This window comes from Mycteria americana, chromosome 12, assembly GCF_035582795.1.
Source record: "Mycteria americana isolate JAX WOST 10 ecotype Jacksonville Zoo and Gardens chromosome 12, USCA_MyAme_1.0, whole genome shotgun sequence".
Lineage (NCBI taxonomy): Eukaryota > Metazoa > Chordata > Aves > Ciconiiformes > Ciconiidae > Mycteria > Mycteria americana.
The window spans coordinates 9,854,432-9,875,531 of record NC_134376.1 but is presented as its reverse complement, the minus strand read 5'-3'; the positions used below and the strand labels follow the sequence as shown (position 1 = coordinate 9,875,531).

The 21,100-nt window shown below is 35.3% G+C and overlaps 1 protein-coding gene across 4 annotated transcripts in view; it reads left to right on the top strand.

Moving 5' to 3' along the window:
* Nucleotides 1–21,100, top strand: part of IQCK (IQ motif containing K) — a 173,137-nt gene that overhangs the window by 1,018 nt on the left and 151,019 nt on the right. For all 4 annotated transcript variants that reach the window (XR_012777535.1, XR_012777536.1, XM_075514619.1 and 1 more), the window contains exons 2-7: nucleotides 635–690; nucleotides 2,447–2,585; nucleotides 4,440–4,537; nucleotides 10,602–10,654; nucleotides 10,780–10,857; nucleotides 20,641–20,725. Coding sequence is in view for 2 of the 4 variants with exons in the window: in XM_075514619.1 (XP_075370734.1) it covers nucleotides 635–690; nucleotides 2,447–2,585; nucleotides 4,440–4,537; nucleotides 10,602–10,654; nucleotides 10,780–10,857; nucleotides 20,641–20,725 (509 nt within the window). In the remaining 2 variants the exon portion in view is untranslated. The remainder of the gene's footprint in view (nucleotides 1–634; nucleotides 691–2,446; nucleotides 2,586–4,439; nucleotides 4,538–10,601; nucleotides 10,655–10,779; nucleotides 10,858–20,640; nucleotides 20,726–21,100) is intronic.

Here is a 21,100-nt window from a genome sequence, read left to right as displayed (position 1 = left end):
TGAGGCATGTGTAGTACACATGGAAGCAGCGATGCCGATACACCTCCTAATTACGACGGTAGAATGGTAAACCTGCTGAGTTTGGCTGCAAGAATTTTCTGTATTGTGCAATCTCTAAGGTTTTTTTATATCAGGTCCACTGTCCTCCTTTATTTTTCTTATCCTGATTCACTCAATAATCTATGTGGGTCATGTACTGCTTTTTTCTTTTTTTTTGAAAGTGGAGACAATAATACTTAGCAATGTCCTGGGGATTTAATTGCTTATAGAGGAATTCAAGTCGAAAAGCACTATTATATACTAGTAAAAACAATGGTTAATTTCATGCAAGCATCTGCATTTTACTTACGTTAAAGTATTTAAAATTATTATCTTGGTTAAAAATCTTTTTCCCAATAAAGGGTTCTTTTATCACTGAGAACCTTGAACTTGACTTAAAAACAAGACAAGAGGCTCTAAATTTCTCACTTATTTTAAAACATTAGATTTCATGTTAAACAAATATTTGTTGTATACTAATTTTTATTGTTTCAAACCAGAATAAGTACCTTCAGAAACTAATGTTTGTTTAGGAGAAAACTAAATATGTTTTTAAAGTCTTCTGGATAAATGTTGTACTTCTTTTTACTTTTAGAGTATGAAGCAGAACAGCCTCAATTTCCAGATGTTCCTGAATTAAAACATGGATCTGTGAGTATAGTTCAAGTAAAAAAAAATCAGCATAGGGCTGGTTTTAAACTATTTTAAATAACTAAATGGGAAAATTAGGTACCCGCAGAGTAGACTCATTCATAAAAGGAAAACAAAACTACATTTTGCAAACAACTTTTGTGAATCAGCAAATGTAATATTCCAAATCATTGCTTTTATTTAAAGCAACTTGGGTAGCGCTATCCTAAAATTAGATTACCAGCTGTGTTTGGTTTGTACATCTCACTGTCTTTTTTCTGTGACTGTCGGCTTCATGGGCAGGACTCTGAAGTATGCAAGGATCTCCTTTGGGTGGTGTTGCAAGCAGACTGAGCGCTGAAATATGCAGGAGAGGCGAGCAAGTGCAGTGAAGGAGTTAATGCCCCAATTTCACACATGTGATAGGTCACTTAGATGTAGCCATTCAAATTAGTGGAATGAAACCTGATCAAAGTTGTTTTAAGTCTAATTTTGACCAAATAAATTCAGTCTAGGAAGACTTGTTTGGCAGACTTAAAAACTTTAAAAAGACAAACCACTTTAAATCTTTGTTGCCAGCAGCTATAGGAGCAGCAAAATTAATTCTTTTGGGCATCACATACCATGTTAAACTTTCATTTAAATTAGGCATTTTTGTAGATGTTTTATCTTATTATTCAGTATTTAGGTTACTTTGTTATTTTAAAACTATTTAAAAATGCTGTAGTTTAAATTGTCTGACAGTTGGTCTGTTTAGGTCTATCCTGTTTCCCCAAATGAAACTGGCTTCATTACAGGCTGTTATTAAATTTGAATAGTGAACTCTGCGTGGGGCATTAGTCTGGCCATAACATATTGATATATTTGAGCATCAAAATGAAATAATATACCTTTTTATGTTGATGCACTTTTTTTAAATTTCCAAAAGGATCATTTTTTTGAGTCTTGCATATATTAAAAAGGAGTCTCTGTGCGGTCATTGACATGCAGTGTATTATATGCATAGTGGCCTGATCCCACCACCTGCTTTTCAGTAGCTCATAAATCCAACTGAATTTTAAAGTGAAACTGTTCAGATTACATAGTTTTTGTAACATATTTTCATAGCAAACTGTAAGGGTGGTGGATTCTTGGGGATAATAGGATGTATCTGCCTTTCTATAACAGGTGTAGCTCAGTGTCTGTTAGAAGTATTCTGCTGGCTCACTGTAACAGTTCCTGCACTTGTAAAACTATATGTAAAATTGTGGACTGTTTTTTTCACGGTATCCATAATTGTTTCTTTATGGGGAAACTTAAGATTTGGATTTGCATTTGCTCTGAATTTGTCTGTGCTTTGTTTAGAAGGAAAGTTTCTTTTCTTTAAAAGGTGAGTGTCAGGACTTCTGAACAATACAGAAAAAAAGATATAAGCTTCTTAGTGGAAAAATACCTATTCAGAAAATGTTGCCAATTCTAATTTTCAAAGAATTACTATTTCTTACAATGGATAAAATATTTTTAAAATTGTGATATCTCATCATATTCTCTTAAAAGCAGTCATATACCTTCTGTTAGGTTTGGATGTTTTTATTGTGCTGGAAACTGCAGAATTTTTTAAAGTGTAATTCTTTATTTTAAAGTACTCAGAAAATACGGAAGTAATTTAATATTTGAATTAGAAATTATAATTCCATATTTTTTTAACTGACCTTATAATTTTTCCTGATGAATTGGCTTCTCTGTTTTTTTACAGTCTGATTGAGGTATTTATATAGGGTACATTTATCTTGAACAGGTGTCTTTGGAAGCAGGAATATTGCAGCCATTACATATGGAACAATTTTATTCAGCCTGTGCAGCTGATACTGTTGGCCAACAGTTGCTTCCCATACCCGAGGTAGCCCCCTTTCCAGAGCCACCTGATCCAAAAATATGTAAGTAGGAGAATATTGAACCCTTCTGTGATTATTTTTCTTGCATTTGGCAAGGGTTTGTCATTTGTTGCATTTAAAGTGTTAAGAGCTACCACACCTTTTCTTAAGTGGAATTTGCATGATTAGTCCCCTGGTCTGTAAACAGGGAGCCAGCTTGGCCACTTGGCCAATGGAAGAAAGCTCAAATGGTGCATTACAAATCAGTAGCATTGTCTAGCTGTTAAGGTAGTTCTGTTCTCTTCTGAATAAGTTACTTTTTATTTAGCCACTTAAATCAGAGAAAGGCAAGCATTTCTTCCTCCAATTTAATAGTGCAAAACTAGGATCAATAGACTAAATAGACAACTGAGTTTGAAAACTGCTTTCAAAATATTATCTTTGCCCGTCTGATTACAAATTAGAGTGGAAACAGCTCTAAAGTTTTGTTCTTCCATTTTTATAAGTTTCTATACTTTATAAAATTTACCAAGTAGCAATGTATTTTTATTACGCATTTTAGCCCTCCTTTTTGTCTTTTCTTTTCTTCCATTCATTCTTGCTCATTAGGAATTCCCGTTGCTAGTCAGAAGCAGCATTACCCTTGGCTTTTATATATATAGTGTCCTTCCAATTATGAACATTTTCTGGCAGTATATGAACCAATTAAAGGTATAAAGCAGAGAATAAATTCAGTGTTTCAGCTGTGTTACCAGAAGAGAAAACTTCTATGACTTAATCTTTACTGACCACACGGAAACCTGAATGCTTACTTAATGGCAGGCAGTCTGGCTTTAAATCAAGGACAGCACTTCAGCCGATAAGCCATGCCTGCTTGTCTAGGATCCTAACAGGGTTTGTTTTGTTCACCTTTCTGAGAGAGGTGCTCTTACGGCTTCATACAGGGTCATGTTCCCTGTTCTCTCTGGCCCAGTGAACTTGAGTTCCTCCATGTGCAGTGTCTTCATCAGATGTAGAAGGCTCCTCCGCTTAACCCAGTTTATAAATTGATGGTGAAAGGTCCCATTAGGGAAGATGGAGATGTAGGGAAAAGCTGAGAAGGAAGCAGAGCTTGAGTCTCTCAGTTGAGCAAGAATGTAGCCACTAGGCTATACGTAGACCACGGGCAATAACTCTGCTGTTTTTTGGTGATGCTGACTGCAGCTGCTTTTTTCTGCATGGAACTCAGTCATGCCAATGTGTATGAGCACATGGGAAGCATGGTAAGTAGACCTCATGTAAGGGCAGTGCAGTCAAACATAAGAGAGAGATGCCAACCCAGACAGCCCTCTCAAGGTGGAAAAATTTGGTATATGGAGTCATGCTCAAATTTCTGAAGGATCTGGCAAGTAGGAAGTAATTATGAGAAAGAAATCACAGCACCACTGAAATATAATCTTTTTTTTTTCCTCTGTCTAGAAATTCAGTTTTATGACCAACTCTGTTAGTGCAGATTGTAAAGGGCATGAGTATAGATACCAAAAGTGGTCTACTGGTAACAGCACTGAGTTCCGCGCAGGCTAATTTACTTTTCTTTCTGTCAAGGTAAATTAGTCCACATTGCTTTTCATTTCCGTGGCTAAACTGCTTCTGGTGTCTGAGTTTACTCATTTAAAACGAAGTCTGACATCTCTGAGGCACACTGTAGTTTGCAGTGTTGAGGCACCTTTAGTTTGAAATTTACTCGAGTTTATGTTGTCTTGGCTGAAGAGAAGAGAAGACAGATTGGTGGCTGTATCTGAACTGAATGAATCTGTTTAGTTCAAGCTGTGATAGTATGGATAAAATGACTGATACTTAATTTATGATATCTAATGTTTGTCTTTTTGTGGTATCTAAGTGCTTACTTGTAAGTGAAGGCTGTACTGTTTTGCTCAGGTTCTCCTCGAGAATACTTAGAGTATTACATATTTCCAGTACTCTTACCCGGAATGGCTGAACTTCTGCATCGAGCAAAGAAGGAAAAGTGTTTTGAGGTTAGTTTTTAGTTTTCAGTTGAAATCATTAGCAGGAAGTTACAACCTTTTATTTCACAGGCAGTATTTCTTTATTTGGTCTTTTGCAAGAAAACCAACCACAATAATATGAAATAACATATCATGAGTTGTTTTGGATCTGGTCTTGAATGTTTTTCTCTCCAGTAATTCAGAATAGATTGCATACTACACATACTTGATCATTATGACAATCTTTAACTCATAACAAATTATCCTTAAATATCCAGTTGTATCTAGCCTAAATAGCATTGTATTTTAGAGAAACAGGCTTCCTTTCAGATTAATACGCATCACTCATTTGAGGGTGACTTATAGAACTTGAATTTTACTTCATTACTCAATTACTTTTGCTGGTCTGGCATCCTAATAGAGGTACATTTTGTATTTTAGATTTTTAACATTCTGTGTAAATTCCATTTCATTGGAAAGCAGGGTATTCAGCATTAATGAGCTTATAAAAATTGTACATTTTAAAAATCATTGTTTGCTACATATATGTTTATAAATTTGTTTTCAGTGTATGTGTGTGTAAGCGTATCTAGAGGGACATTCCTCATTGTATATAGAGAATGCTTAAAAAAGCATTAGAATTGGTGCAAAATAAAGCTCATTGTATCACCATAGCCTAACTCACTGACCCCCAGCAAAAGATTAGGTACTGGGAGTTGTGGGGTATTCCATCATTTCTGCTATTTTCTCCAACCATGGAAGTAATTTTTTTACTGTTTCTTTCCTACTTTCTGCCTGTCATCCACACTTTCCAATGTAAAACTTCTTTATATTTTTATGCCTGCAGCTGAGCCTCTTCTTACTTGCAGCTTCATACTATAAAGAGCAATTAATATAAATGACAATGAAAATATCTCCCTTTTTCTACATGATACACATCTGAGGAATACAGCCTGTGCTCTTGGGGTCATAGATTAAAATGCTGGCAAAAGGAGGAGGACTTTGTGTTACTAGTGGGTTATTAATCATCTTAGGTCTTGATCTACCTCCTCTTCAACTACTGACATTGACTTCCTGCTACAGGCATGTATATGTATGATAACAGACATTGTGGAACAATTTGTAAAAATTACATGTGTGCTATTTGCCACTGACCTATACATGCCTGGCACAGCCAAAAATACACAAAGCTTACCATGCTTGAATGGGCACTGCAAACTTGCAAGTCCAAATCTGTACATTTAGTAACAGTAAGCTATTTCCGTTTTGGCTCAGTCTTCACAAGTTTGTGTGTGTCTATAAACTGATTGATTTATAGATGTGTGTATATGTATTTATAATCTGTGATTAATACAGGTGAAATAGGAAAATGGTTCATTTACATGTTGTTATGGCATGACATCTCTGTGCATCATTCCTGCCATCACATTTACATTACCTAGCCAAGAACAAATTGAACATATATATTATTCATCACACTTTTAATGAAATCTATATTGATTCATTCTTTTTAAAGGAGGCACATATCCTTTAACAGGAAAAAGGCATGTCTTACAGCTGGCTTAAAATACAGTCCTTGGTAGATGTTACATATTTCTGAAGGCAATTAAACAGCACTTAGTACAAAAATATGAGAATTCTTAGAAATATTTCAGTTTCAAGCTCAGGACAAATCTAAGGTTACTTTGTCTGTTTTTAATCTGAGAAATTTTGCAGAGCTTCAGTGGTATATAGATTAGAAAGTATCTGTTCTGAAAATGGATTTTGTATGGGTCTGTGTGTTGCTTTATAGTAAACTAATAAAAACAGTTATTTTCTAATGTATAGAAACTTCATAAAAATGAGCACATCTTATCAAAAAGACACTAAGTGAATTTTGTTCTTATATGAAGAGATGTCCTGCTATTGGGGAACAAAGTTTAGGAAAGCAAGCTTATGTCAGATGATAATTTTCCACTGTGACATCATTTCTTCCTCCTGTTGAACAATAACTAGTAAAACAATAGCTCTTTATGCTTGCCATATAACTGAATATTTGAATATTACTATCCAGGTGCTTGTACTTGGATGTTCTGTTTCCTTATCCGACTTAAATACGTAATTTCTAATTATACTTTTGTTTCATAAGAAATGTGTTGTTCCATATGGATTTGGAGAAAAAAACATGCTATAATTTGTATTAAAATGGTTAGTGCAATAACTGGAACTGCTTTTTAGGATCAAGAAACAGAGCCCTTAGAAACTCAGAGAAAATGAGGGACAGGGAGAAAGGATCTTGTGATAAACACACCAGAAGATAGCTTCAAAAAATAAGAGCAGAACAAAGAGTAGAAAGATTCATGGAATTCATGAGAGAACAGGAGAGGAACATGATTAATTGTGTTTAAGCTAACTGAAATCATGAAGGATGAGAACAGAATACTGGGTTTGAATTTTGGCTAGACATGAGACATTAAAGCCTGTAAAGGGCAGCTGTATAGAATAAACCAGTGGAAGATAAATGGAAGAAGCACTGGAAGAAAGGGAGGAATAATCAAACTGACTGCAGTCAACATTGAATGAGCCTGGGAGAAGAGAGAGGGAATTGCGAGGGAGAATGAAGAGTGGGTTTTGATGAGAGGGACTGAAGGTTTTCATGTTTTGAAGGGGAATGAAGATGAATGAGAAGAGAATGAAAAATTAAGTAGGAGAGTTGTTTAGCAATTGAAATTGTGGTAAGGGAGATCAGATCATGGGCCCAACAGAGGAATTCAAGGAAGAGATCAGAAGAGACGCATCCATGTCTGGAAAGGAAGAATTGTAGAATCAGATGGGAAAGTCAGGGAAGGGAGATGGTTATGCTGAAAGTAGTCATTTGTGTAGGAAAGAAATCTGCAAGATCTTATTTGGAAGGTGATATAGAAACATAACAACTTAAACATTTAATTTAAAATAGCTCTCTTGCATTATGTATTGCATATGAAAAATCTGAAAAGCAAAAACCTAGAAAAACCACCAGCTGCTGGATATATTTGCAGACTTCAAAGTGACATAAATATAAGAACAGTCTGCAGAAGCTTCGTTTTTAAATTAGAGATGAAAGAAACCTATTAGGTTGCCCAGTGTATTCCCTTGCTGATGTTTTTTTTCCCTACCATAAGTTCTCCTGTGCTTTATCCTGTCTGCTGTGAAATGTCTCCAGGGGAAAGACTATTTTCTTAAATCTTTTCTCTCATGAGAACTGACTAATGCATTCATTTTTCAGCATTAAAACTGAACAATGTTTAAATGTTTTTATTAGCATAACTCTGATTTTTCTTTCTGGTTAGTGATCACAGAAAGAGGATGCTGTATCAGACTCTGTAAGGAATATATTATGTTTAAAAGTATGATAGAACAGGGAAAGTGAATGGAAGAAGGTTTCCTAATGACTTTGCCATCTCCTGATCACCAGTATTTTTGCATGATTATTACCAAGCACATCATCTTTAAACTGAAAAATGGAAAATGTATTCTGAATATAAATAGTTTATAAACACATCTGAAGGTTAACAATGCACATTGTGCAGATATTTCCTGTGTTTATCCTGATTCATGTAGCATAGGAGGAATGTGTCAAAGGCAGGTCAATTTATGTCATTATTTCCCTTCTATAAATGTTGACTGCTGTGCAACTAATGATTTAATTCACTAGCAAAGTGAACTGTTTCCTGGCAAAAAAAATAACAAAATAACAAAATATTCAGCTTGACCGAATTCCACCCTGGTAAGTTCACAGGATCTAACAAGGATAAAGCAAGATGAATTTGATTCCTTTGGTGATGACTGTTTTGACAACACTGTTCTGATCATTTTTTCCCATTGCAAACGAAAAGCAATTTACTTAAAACAGATTAAATTACAACCGCTAGATTAAATTGAATTTTGTTGTCAAAGTACAGAATTTATTCTCTGAAACAATTCACTAAGTAATGGGACCCAGTTTCATTCTGTGGATGAGCATAGCTGTTCAAATATGATCAGACTCTGCTATTTGTTTTCAGATTCTGTTCAAGTCAAAATTTGTCCATTTAACATCTCAAATGACCTGTAGAAAGCTCTCCAGTGAAGGTGTTGGTCTCTTAAAGCTGTTTGGCTTCTTGGAACAGTATCTGGTATTAGCATGACAGGTGTGAAAATTCCTTAAGGAGATGTGTTTCTTCACAGCCAAGCACTCTAATGGAGCACTACATGAACCCCAAAGCTTTTGTTGTCATGAAACAGATCATAAAGGCACATGACTGGGGTTCAGGACTGATAAGTGTTTTGCAATGTTCTCTTTTTCTGTTATTCTGCCTTTTTTTTTTTTTAAAGAAGTTCTCTTTCTTTTCTGTGGAAGATAGACTGTATGTCTACCAAGGACGAGATTCACTTAGAAAAGTAAAAGCTTTCCTGGGTATCATCTAGGAATGCCATGCAGTCTAGCTCTAAACTTCACATTTGTCATCCCCTAGCTACGTGACTACCCTGTGTTCTTCACACTGCAGTCAGCATCTCACATAATGTTCCTCTTCCACTTCACCTGTGCCTGAAGTAATACACTGACCCCCAAATTATGCCATGTGCTAATACCCTAAAGTGAAAGAATTATGCCATGTTGAGCACTTTTTTCCTGCCTCTGTTCACATCCCCCAGTCCTTTTTGCATCATATTCTTGTAGCACAGGGAGAAACACAGGTGGTGAGGATAATGCATAGAATAAAGTCATTCGTCATGCATTAAATTTCCAATTACATATTTATTGTATTTTTCTTAGCAAGGGGTAGTAGTACGTTCATTTCTTACATTTTAATCAAGACTCCAGCCTCTCTTATGACATGTAGCAGTTTCACAAATGTGTTTGACCAGTGTGAATTGTTTTCCTAAAAAGTAATAATTGTAGTTGAATCTCCCATTTGACAGGGTAAGTATTACCTTCTGGATGGGAGCTAGGCTTTCTCTTAGCTAAACGGCTGCTATTTTGATAAAGCACTCAGTGTCTCTGTCTGCAGGGGCTTAATGTCTTTCAGTGTTCGCTCTCTGGCTGTGTACATCCGTAACACATCTCGTGTAAGAGGGGTTCAGAAGATACCAGTCAAGCTCTTCTGTTATTCCAACCAGAAGGCCACATTATATTCTCCACATCCTGGTTACTCTGGTTTGTGATAAGCAGAGTGAGCACCTGTACTCATTTATACATTCAGTCTGTAAAGGTGGAATGTGGAGAGGAAATCTCTAAGAAAAGGAAGGCCTTAATCAATTCTGTATTGATCAAAATTCATGCTTTGAATTTTGAACTCAAAGCGTATTTTACAGCATGCAGTGCTGTCCAGCTAAACAGGTACTGGCTGCATGAGTCACTAAGGATAACCTGCTGCAAAGCATTTTGCAAAATTCTCTTTGGTAGTGAAGAAGTCTTAGAATTGGGAGCAATGGGTGCAAATGTTTTGCTTCGAAGCCCCAGGTTTTGAACTTTTTACCTGATTCTCTGTAATGTCTGTGGTATCTGTGGTTGTGGATATACATATGCCTTGCTTCTGCCTTCTGCTCTGGACTACCCAACAGACGATTTCGTCTGAGCAGCCATACAACACTCTGCTGTGTTGTGTCTTAAGTATTCACAACACCTTCAAGCTGGTTCCATGCAGGAGGAAACAATAGTCCATCAGTGTTCCTTCTGTGCCTTGGAAGCAATGAAGTATTTTAAGTGTGATAAAGAACTTTGAACAAAATGGCAAGTAATTTACAACATATTTCCATATATGAGTTCTGTTAATTTCTTTGCAATGAGATTGCCACTTAGAAAGAACACCATTCTGAGATATTTGTTATAGCTATACTGCAGCAAATATCCAGATAGTATATGTAGAATTTTCTCACTCATTTTTTGACTTGACTTGAAAGCATTCCACAAAATTTCTAAAATTTTGGCTGAGCCACTGACTGTTGGCAATAGCAATATTAAAGTAGACAGAGTAATGTACTATATATTTTATTTAATAAAAGCAGTCAATTTAGCTTCTGTTCCTCTCCTGTAGTAAAAACATGTGACCAATCCAAAGATAATAAATAATTTGAAACTATCTTCTATCTTTAGAGAAAAAGGACCAAATTTATTGCCTGTGATTTCCTGACTGAGTGGTTATACAAGTAAGTTAATCGTGGCTTTTGCTATTAATTATGCTCAATGATTCAAAGGCATTAATTTGCAAATAGAATAGCTACAATTTAAATTAATATGAGTTCTTTTCTTTTTTTTTTTTTTTTGTTATCAGCAAGAACCCAAAGAGGAAAGATGAGTCATTCACAGAATTCTTTTCCATTCCTTTTGTTAACGACTGGCTAAAGGACCGGTAAGTTATTGCAGTACTCAGAGTAACCTTTTCTCATTTTATTATTTTTCCCTTGCTATTCCAAAAAAGTAATAGAGCTCTGATGTGTTACAATTGTGCCCTTTAAATGTCCTTTTACTGCATGCAACAAAGAGCTATGTGATGCTTTCTAACTTAGTAGTGTATTAGTTACAAGGTATTTCGTACCAGAATTGTTCACAGAGAAATTAGTTTAGAATTCCTAAGCATTTTAATTGTAGAGTGCAGGGCATTCAAATAGTCTGGTAGTATTATTAATATCTTTGTAGTAAGGAGCAAAGCAGTGTTTTCAATGCTGCTTCCTACCATGGGAATCTTTGAGGATATGCAGTCTAGAAATTCTTCCTCTAACTGTAAGCAGCTGTTTTAAAAATACCTGTAATAATCCTTGGCATCAGGATGCATTTCTGCAGACATTTATGACTTTGCATCTGAGAAACGAACACTTGTTTTGGCAGACTCAATTCTATATTCCTCATTATTCCTGTAGAACCAAGCTACGCAGTAGTTTTGAAATAAATGTTACTGTCCTTGAGACTTCATTTTGTTTTAAAATATAGCTGTTGTACGAGAAAAGAAGAAAAGTAAAGTAATAGTCCACAGTGAGAGAATAAGAAAATTACAGAAGCCAGATTTTAAAGAAAATTTTCAATTTGAAAACTTAATTGGAGGCTAGGTTGGTGGTCGGTGAAAACTTAGAGATTAATATCTTTGTAGATATATTTACTTCATTACACTCTGTAAGTGGAAATTGAGCTTTCTTGAACTCTTGTCATGTGAAACTTAGAACCTTGAGTCACTGATCCAGCAAGAGGAAAGCTCCTTGACGTTCACAGGTCTTTGGAGAAAAGCTGGTGACTGCATGAACAGTTAACTTTGACTATCTTAAAGGTAGTCATGTGGTCAAAGTTGTGTGGGAGGTTTCTGTGGTAACAGATGGACGTCTTTGGAGAGTGACCCATTTCATCTCAACTCCGATACCTTCAGGTACCTGCTACTGCATCATACTGCCCAGCTGCTGTTGTTCAAACCTACCACTGGTGGGACACTTCTAACAGTTTCATTCTGTAGAGCACTAGGTCTGGTCAACAACATTCCCATTTAAGGCAGTGAATTTTGAAGTTTGGAAACTGATTATGAACTGCAATGAGGCTGTCATACTTAAGCATACTGAAGAGCCATCGGTTAGTAAGGCAGTTTTGATACCACTGAATTGTGAGGATGGATATTTATACCGAAGATAAGTATCTAAGATCACAGTTTTACAAACGTTTCTCTTGGAAGTAGAGCTGACCTAAATGGTTCCCTGCTCTCTCCCATTCTTCACCCCAACTTGCTTGTAGGCAATGTGATATCACCCTGTCTGCTTGGTAGGATGCTTGGTTATTCTGATCAGGGACCTCCTCCGAGTTAGAAATCTCTCTGCCAAAATGTGTGAGGAGGGTTTGTATAGCTATTTAAAATATAGATAATTTCTCCAATCTGGTTCACCTGGGAGCCTGACAAACCTTTGTATTGGCACAAACGAAGGATTAAAATGAAGGGCTCAGGGCAAGGTGAAGAGAACAAATGAGCTGGTAAGATATAGAGGTGGTGGCAGGAACTGCTTAAGTCAGCTTTGCCAACAAGAGAAATACACTGTGGAATCACAGCCTGAATGACTCATAGCTTCTGTTAGTACTTGTGCTCCTAAATAACGTGGTGACAGCTCCACAAGGACACTGAAGTGTCAAAGTCTTACTTAAATTGATACATATTTGATCTTAAATCCTATAGACGAGTAGGCCTTTAAAAATAATTGTTATTAAAATTATTATTAAGAACCAACTTTTTGTGAACTTACCTTAAAATTACAGATTTCTTAACAAATATTGCTTATGAAGTAAGCATTATTAGAGCAAAGTGAAAGATTGCAATATTAAATAAGAATTAAAATGAGAGAATTTATTATTATGTCCTTCTGGATATGTCATAAATAGTTTATTATTATATTCTTCCAGATATCACATTTAAAATATAATCGATTCTATGCTTTTTATTGTAATTTCCATTTTTATTTGTAAAGGAGTTTTCATTTTTTAACAGGATTTATGAATAGGTAAGAGACAATATGCTAAAAAGTGTGGGTCAAATTTTGATGGGAAACATCCTTATCCCAACTGCTTAGGTGGTATAATAAAGAAAAAGAAGTAAAAAGTGTTGCTGCAAATTTAGGGGGTAAACTCTTGTGTTGCTTTTTCAGTTACTTGTCTAAATTTGGAAAGCATTCTGAAAGGTCTGTTAAATAGGAATACATTTCTATACTGTGATAAAATAGAGTTTATCAGTGCAAAGTGGTCTTCATGCTTAAAAAAACAAAACAAAACAAAAAAACCCCAGAGGGATAAATTTTTGTTCTATCAGAGATTCAGCTTTTTTTTTTTAATACATTCCATACCTGAGTATGACACTTTTGGCTCTCCTCCAGTGCCTCCAGTTTTTTCTTTGAAGCTCAATTTTTTTTAAGAATAGTCAAAACCACAGTCCTATGAGCCTCACTCTCTGTGTGATGCGTTTCTAAATGAGATCTTGCAGCCTACTTTTCCTTTATAAGGAGACCCAAATGCTGTATCGGTTTTCAGAATTTTAAATGCAAACATTGTACCTTCAAAAGCTGGTTGCTGTAGGTGAAGGAGCTTGTAAAATTTGAATTTGTTTCCAGCTTTAGTATTTATAGTAATTGCTATGACATCAGTAAAGAAAAGCCTCAGTATAGTTACCTTGTCTTCCACTGGGTTCTGTGTATTACCAGTAGCACTGACAAAATATTATATCCTTTGGGAATCCTTGATTCCCAAAGCAGATTTCAAAAGCAATAGAAGGAGCAGCCTCAAGACTGACTGGTAATCTACATTTCATGTCCAGGAGAACACAAAACTTTTCTGTTACCTTAAAGGATAGCTGTACCTTTCAGAGGACAGGAAACTGGAGTTTTAACAAGAAATTAACAAAAGTTTTTGGAAACTTGCTGAGATACTTACTGATGTCCCTATTCCTACATTCAGGACTGCTGATATAGCCAAGTAAAGTAAGTAGAATTAGAGCCTTGAGTGTTTCGTACTCCTATAAATATGCTAATGAGCAAAACAGTTGCCTTTTGTCAGCATTTTCCAGTGGTGTTTCTGGTTGAATAGCAGTGAAGCTCAATCGCAAGTAAGCAAGCTCTATGTACTGAATCAGGGACAGGGAAAGAGAGTGATCTGTGTTTATGCCCTGATCCCCCTTAAATTTTGCTTTTCTGGCATAGATAGGCTGAGTCTTTATTCTGAGTATCATGGGAGTATTGTTACCCAACCTTCTTTAGCATATTAATGAAAGAAATATGAAGAAAACAATAAAAAATAGTTCCACTGCTCTGAAAAATACTGATATCATAAAAGTCTACTGCCACGTGAATTTAATAATACAACAGTATTGTTCAAGTTCACCTTCAACCCTTACATTCAATGAAAGAGAATGGTATATGGATCTAGGTTAGGAATAAGCATAAGTATTTTCCTGGCTGTTGAAGATCAGTCTTTGCATATATTTCAGGGGTTACAGGAACTGAAGGTGTATTTTATAAATAAACATTAGTTCACAATAATTTATTTATCTGCATTTTCTCATTTTCTGTATAGAGGTATTTAGTTGATACTCAGTTCAGAAGGACACATTTCCTGGTTTAATCTGTCTGTGTATACCAAAACAAATGTGCAGATACAGAGAAAATGAATTTATCATGGCTTTAATGAAGTGGACAGCTAAGATAATAATTTATAGACATATATATATTTACTAAAACTGAAGTAGGGGCTTTTTGCCAAATATCTGAATATACATATATATACATTGATTTTTTTTTTTCTCCGTCCCCCCCACTATTTTAATTAGGTGAAGTCTGCTGGTCTCAGCTGCCTTTACAGTTGACTTCATTGTCAGTTCTCAGATGGCCAATAGGGGTAATTGTGCACGGGTGACTGATTTCTTTCTTTCCATAATGTGCCCAGTTTCTACAGGCTTTGCTTTCTGCACAGTGCTATATTTCACTGGTTTGTCTCTAAACCAGCCGTGTTTAGAGTATATTTAATTTGCATTATGTTTTTTCTTTCTTTTTCTTTAATAATTTGAGCTTTAAATTGGGGGGGGGGGCCATATGGTGAGCAGCACACTTAATTGTAATAACAGAAAAGTCCAACAAATATGTCTGTATGGATGTTCTATGTGGATCCAAGTAAAGAATTGCCATTCCAGTAACGTGGCAGAATTCAAGTTAATGAAGGAGAAAATTTTGACTTAAAAAACTACAACTGTGTGTTGGAAAATTGCACAAAGTTTATGTATACAATATTTATATTGTGTAGTGGTGTTTTATGAGCTTGAGGTTTTACGGCTACAAATCCTGATGCAGTGTTGAAACTTGCCTTAATTATGTAAAGATTGTCAAAATGGCACTGAGAAAATTGAAAACGTCTTAGTGGTTTGTGACATCTTCCTAATGTTTCTGTTAGAGCACTAATTGGAGATTATTTTTGCTGCTGTTAGTTTTTCATGTTTACAGGATACAAGGTCTGATCTAAAGTACACAAACATAGATGGAAATTTCCCTATTGACATGAGTGGACTTTGGAATAGGTCTATGTTTTGTTTCCTTCAGTCCAGGACCACAAACACTCTTACAAACTACATATTGGTCCTACAAAAGAGAAAACTGAGGCAGCACATTGTGACTTGCAAAATATGTAGCAGGTATGCAAGCGTAGGAGGCCTGAGTTTTGTCATTGAAATGGCTAAGTCCTCCCGAAGTAGAGAGCATATTAAGAGGCAAGAAAGCCACTATAATTTTCAGACAGAACTTAAGACAAAGGATTCTTGCTCTGCTATTATTTTGACATGTTCTCACTACTAAGACTTCTTGCTATGCTTTCTCTAATTCCTCTCACATTCTTGTTACCATTCACCTGTTCTGCCTCATTCTCCTGTCCGTTATATGACTCTGCCTCCCCACTTCCCAACTTTCTCATGTTGGTTCCACACTATCTTTTCTTTTTGCCACATCTTTTCTTCATTATAAATAGGTAAATAAGTATATAAATAGTTTGTATGTGTTAACAGTTGTATTCATATTATCACTTTGACCCCTTTAATAATACTTCTGAGTGTGTATTTTATGGTTTTATTATACTGTAATATTTTGCCTCTTTTTTGGTTTTGTTTTGTTAGAATTGTGGCTGAGACAGAAATGAAACAGGAGATTTGAAAGTGAAATGTTTTGTTTGTTCACAACCTATAGACTTTATATTTGAGAATATTCAAAAGACAAAAGTGTATTCAAAAGACCAGCAAAGCAGTGGAAGGTGCAGAGAATGGAGGGGGGGCAAAAGGGGTCAAAATATATTTTTTTTTTTTTAGTCTTCATTTAGCTATTGACAGTATCAAGGAGCTTTTATTTGGGGAAAGTGATAGAGAAGAAGAGTTCAGACAGTTAGCAGGAGTCACACTTCAAAATGTCTGCTTGTTTGCACTTCCTTTCTTCAGAAGATTAAATTTGGTTATTCCCACATTCACAATCCTTCAAAAATGTACCCGCCATATAATGCACAAAAATATTTTCTCATGTATTGTAAGGATTTTTTTCTCCAAATACTTTTCTCTTATTCTAGTGCATTTAGGTTATTGCAAAAGAAAGCCAGTAGTTAGTAATTTCTTTCTGACCATTGAATAGTTGTATTAATACTAACAATGTTACAAAGAAAGGTCTCAGTTCACACTCAGTTTGACCTGTGAAAATGTTTCAGGGTATTTTTGTCAAGTGTCTGTGGGAATATTTCCCTGTAAACCTGTGGGGCTCATATAGTGATAGTGTAATATGTGATTAATATATCTAATTGATTTTAAATACCAGGTCAGATAAATCAGTACTTCAGTGTCTGATTCTTTATGAACAATCTTTTTGCTACTTTTTGGGTAAATGATCTGAATAGTATCTATAATCAGAGATTTTTGATACATTTATTTTGAATCAAAACAATACTTTTACATTGTTGCACACTTTTGCAACTCTGGATAGGCATGTAAGAAGAAGGACTTAATGCTGTAATATTTCTAGATTCTCTGAGTAGGAATAAAAAATACTGAAAATATAAAAGAAAACTACTTTGAAAAATTTCCAGAACAATTTTTTTTTTGATTGTTCAGACCAGCATATGAATTTTTGGAGTACTTTCCAAACCAAAGACTTTCTCAGAATCCTTTTTTTAAGAGATAGGCAGATCACCATGGTCATTTACTTGCATGTCTTACATTTATCCCTATTCTTTGGTCTGTTCTTTTGTCTTTTAAATTATGAATTTTGCACTGATTCTGTCATTGCCTGTGTTCATACATGATATAAATATTCAAAACCAATAACCATCACAGTCAAATTAAAGGTGAAGTGGTTGTGGCTGTTTAATATGGCAGTGGCTGTCATACTGAAACTTACAGGCCTCCGGAAGGCTGATTCTTCTTGTTAGGGTTGCTTCAATATTTCTAGAGATGAGCTTTCTAAAACCAGAGAGAAACCCTGATCGTTCATTGACTGCACCTGGGTATTCCACTGTCACCTGCACACCATCCGCCCCAGGCACTGATGCTCTTTGTAGCTAGCACGGTGGTCCTGCAGGCAGCTAGCTGTAAGGCTGGTGGTTAAATTTGGTGGTTGTCTGTTACTGTTAGGAAACAGATTTGAATAAAAAGAGCAATTACAAAATCCTGAATTATACATAGTGAAAATTTTGCTTGATTAAATTTTTTCTTGTATTTCCTTTTCAAGGAAGGAATCAGGCCTTCTATTCGTAGGACAGATTGGGAACTTAATGACAATTGGGGTTTCTCAACATTACTGTGAAAAAATACTGACTGTATACAGTGTCCATCAGCGTGACTATGGACCCCCACAGGTTAGCTTGTCTATTTTGGTGACAAGATAATGGAAGGCCTTTTTCCCCCCCCTTCTTGAGAGTTCATTGAGAAACCCAGCTGCTGTCCATGAGGAAATCAGATACACATCTTCAGTAAGAACCTTTTTCAATACCTCATGCATTTATATTTAATGCCAGTCTGCTTTATTCTCCTGGGTGCCAAATTCCACCTGCATAATGTAATATAATTAGTAAGTATCTCACATAATCAGGATCTGTACAAGTCTTGCTCAGAAAGCAAGAAACATGTTTCTGGAATTTAACTTTCCTCTGGTCAGTGTCTGCTTTATTCAGATTTGGTAAAATACAATACTTAAAAATCATTTTACTGATGCTCTTTTACAGGTGCAACTTATGTTAAACAATATACCTGAGATATAGATATATATATATATATATATAAATAGATATCAATACTTTTAATGTGTGGGCTTTTAAGATTGTGCATAATCAAAGACTAAATAAGCAGAATATAGTTAATGTACATTTTACTGTCAGTTTTAATCTCTTGGAGGCATACAGCTGTCTTCTGCCACAAATGACATATTCCCTCTTTTCCTAGTTCACTGCTGAGGGGTGATTGCCTCTGCTCAGATTCTATTTTTATTTGATCCGAAGCCAGTTGCGTATATTCTCTTAGACAAAACTGGACCTGGCATGACTTCTGTTCTTTACAGCTGCCCTGCTGAAATGATTGATATTTGCCAGTGACTGTCATACTGAAAATTAAGTCCTGTTTCTTGCTTGATTTTATATTGGTTTCTCAAATTTAGTGTTGGATTAAAAACCAGACATTTTAATAATTTGAAAACAAAAGCAAATTAATGCTAGAGTCGGCCTTGCAGGCTAGGAGAAATCTCAGTTTGTTCTTTAGAGATGTACTCATTCTTAGAGAAAGTTCAATGTCTTTGATATAACTGCTGTAAAATATGTAGGTCTTTCTGTGATTTTCCCACTGTAAGTTTTGGTTTTCAAAAAGATCAAAAATAGAACAGAGGATGAAAGCCTATCAGCCAAACCAGCACAGTCCAACTTCATATTTTTAAATCTGATTATAAGAAGCAGTTAGCTCAGGAAGCCTTGCTTGTCCAGCACTTACAATTTCCCTTGAGCAGTGGAAATGCTAATTAATGTTCACAGAGCTAAAACTGTTTAGCTTAATGGAGAGACTTCTTTTTATTTTTGTCTCATTTCTACTCTTCCAAACAGACCAAGGTTTTTCACATTAAAATAAATGTAGGCCAAAACCCAGCTGACATGATGATGAGACCAATTTAGCTGAGTACACAGCCTCAAACGGTGTAGTCAGTATAGCATTAGATAATAGTTAAGATTGTGCTCTAAGTTGAAATGCTCCTTCAGTGAAGACAAGCCCTAAGAGAAAGACGTCAGAGAGCATAGGAAGCTTACTAGGGCAGAGACTAATATGAATGAAATTAAGTGAAAGGAAAATGTAAGCTGTCAAGCCTCCTATCTTGAGCTGTAATATACGGTAAAATAAATTTCCAAAAGAAATGGCAGCAGTAATGTTTTAGCCAGAAAATGTAAGACTGCATAAATAGCTTGTTAATTGATGGTCTTCGCAGTATATGTGTCTTTATAGTATAAATAGTATAAATAATGTTCCTGCATGGGTTGCATGTGTCTGTAGTTTTGGTAAAATAGACAGTTTACAACTGGTATAGATAAAAACATATTTGATAGTTAAATCCAAATGATTGCTGCATCCAAATTCATAATGCTGTGGTCTTCCAAGTCAAAGCTGTGTTCAATCTGTCCCCCATGCAGGGAGAGTGGCTCTTAGCAGCCATCCTAACACTGTGCCAAGTCTACTGTTTATAACTGGTATTTTCATGAGTTGCAACATTATTGCCCTATAGTTCATTAGCTGTAAATTACATTTATTATAAAAGAAACTATATAAATGGATTTTTTTTCTTCTCCTTTTCAGTGGGTGCTTTCTGATCATTGTGTGTGAGAAATAAATCAACATCCATAGAAAATGGCTTTTGGGGAGCAAGATTTGATATAGTGATATGAGTTTTTGTTAGTGATGGCTGAATTGTAATTATAGTTTAGAGTGTTCCCCGTTAAAATTGGTAGCAACAGAATCACCAAAAATGCTTTCAAATTACTGTATATTTTGGCTCAAAACTGTTGACTTCACGTATGTATTACTTTCTTTTATCACCAAACAATGTGTATATGCTATCAAAAGTAAAATTTCAGCATTTTAAGAACTTGTTTAGACATTTCTAAACATGGATCCATGCTTATGCAGATATGATAATCATTACTTTTTTCAGTACATTTTACTTTTAAGTGAAATCATAATGTAAATTAATGTGCTAAAATATATTTACATTTTGTGTATTTAATAATTGTTAGAAACATTTATGTAATAAGTCTGCTCATTGTTGCATGCACACTAAAACCTCCTCTGCTTTACAAATGGCACGCCTGCTTCTCTTGCTCCCTTCTTACCACCACCTCAAACCCTACCATAATGGTAGGAATTTGAAATATGTGTGGAAGAGTAAGAAAGATTACTGCACTTGATGTGCCATTTGTATATTATTGTTTTAAAGAAGAAACTATTGTAGCATACATAACACAGAAAATATTTTAAAAGGAGATATTCTTTGCACATTTTATCTTTGGAGCAATAAGAAATGGTATCTTTCAAGCTTCTGAACAACCTTTCTCTTTTTTATAAAATATACTATTAGGGAAGAAAGTAGTTTACGTTTATAGGCTGTCTGTTTAAAAAGCATTTTTTTTTAAGTCCTAGGCCACCAATTCCTCTATCTCTCCTTCTATCAGAAGAAGAAGCAAGCATAGTAATTCAGTCCTTCTGGAGAGGTTATCGGGTAAGAGTAATCTATAATTATTTTGCTTGATGTTGGAAACCGTAGGACTGTGAAGGCCCCAGGGAAAATCCTTACATAAATTTTAAGTAGGAGATACTATAAATAGCTGCTGAGACCTCCATGGTTCATTGGCTTTGGATGTTGCTCTGCCTTATGCCTAGTGACTACAATTTTTTCACAGGCATTTATGCTGATGTAATCTCACTGTTTTCCTCAACAACAGAAAATCTGCAGAAATTCAATTTTCAAAAGTACAATTAACACTGAACAATTTTTTTTTTTTTAGTTGATCTTTGGCTAGTTGCTAAAGGATGAATTGTTATTTTGCTTTGTGCAGGGATATGTGAGTGAGTGTGGAGATGCACAAGGAGGATT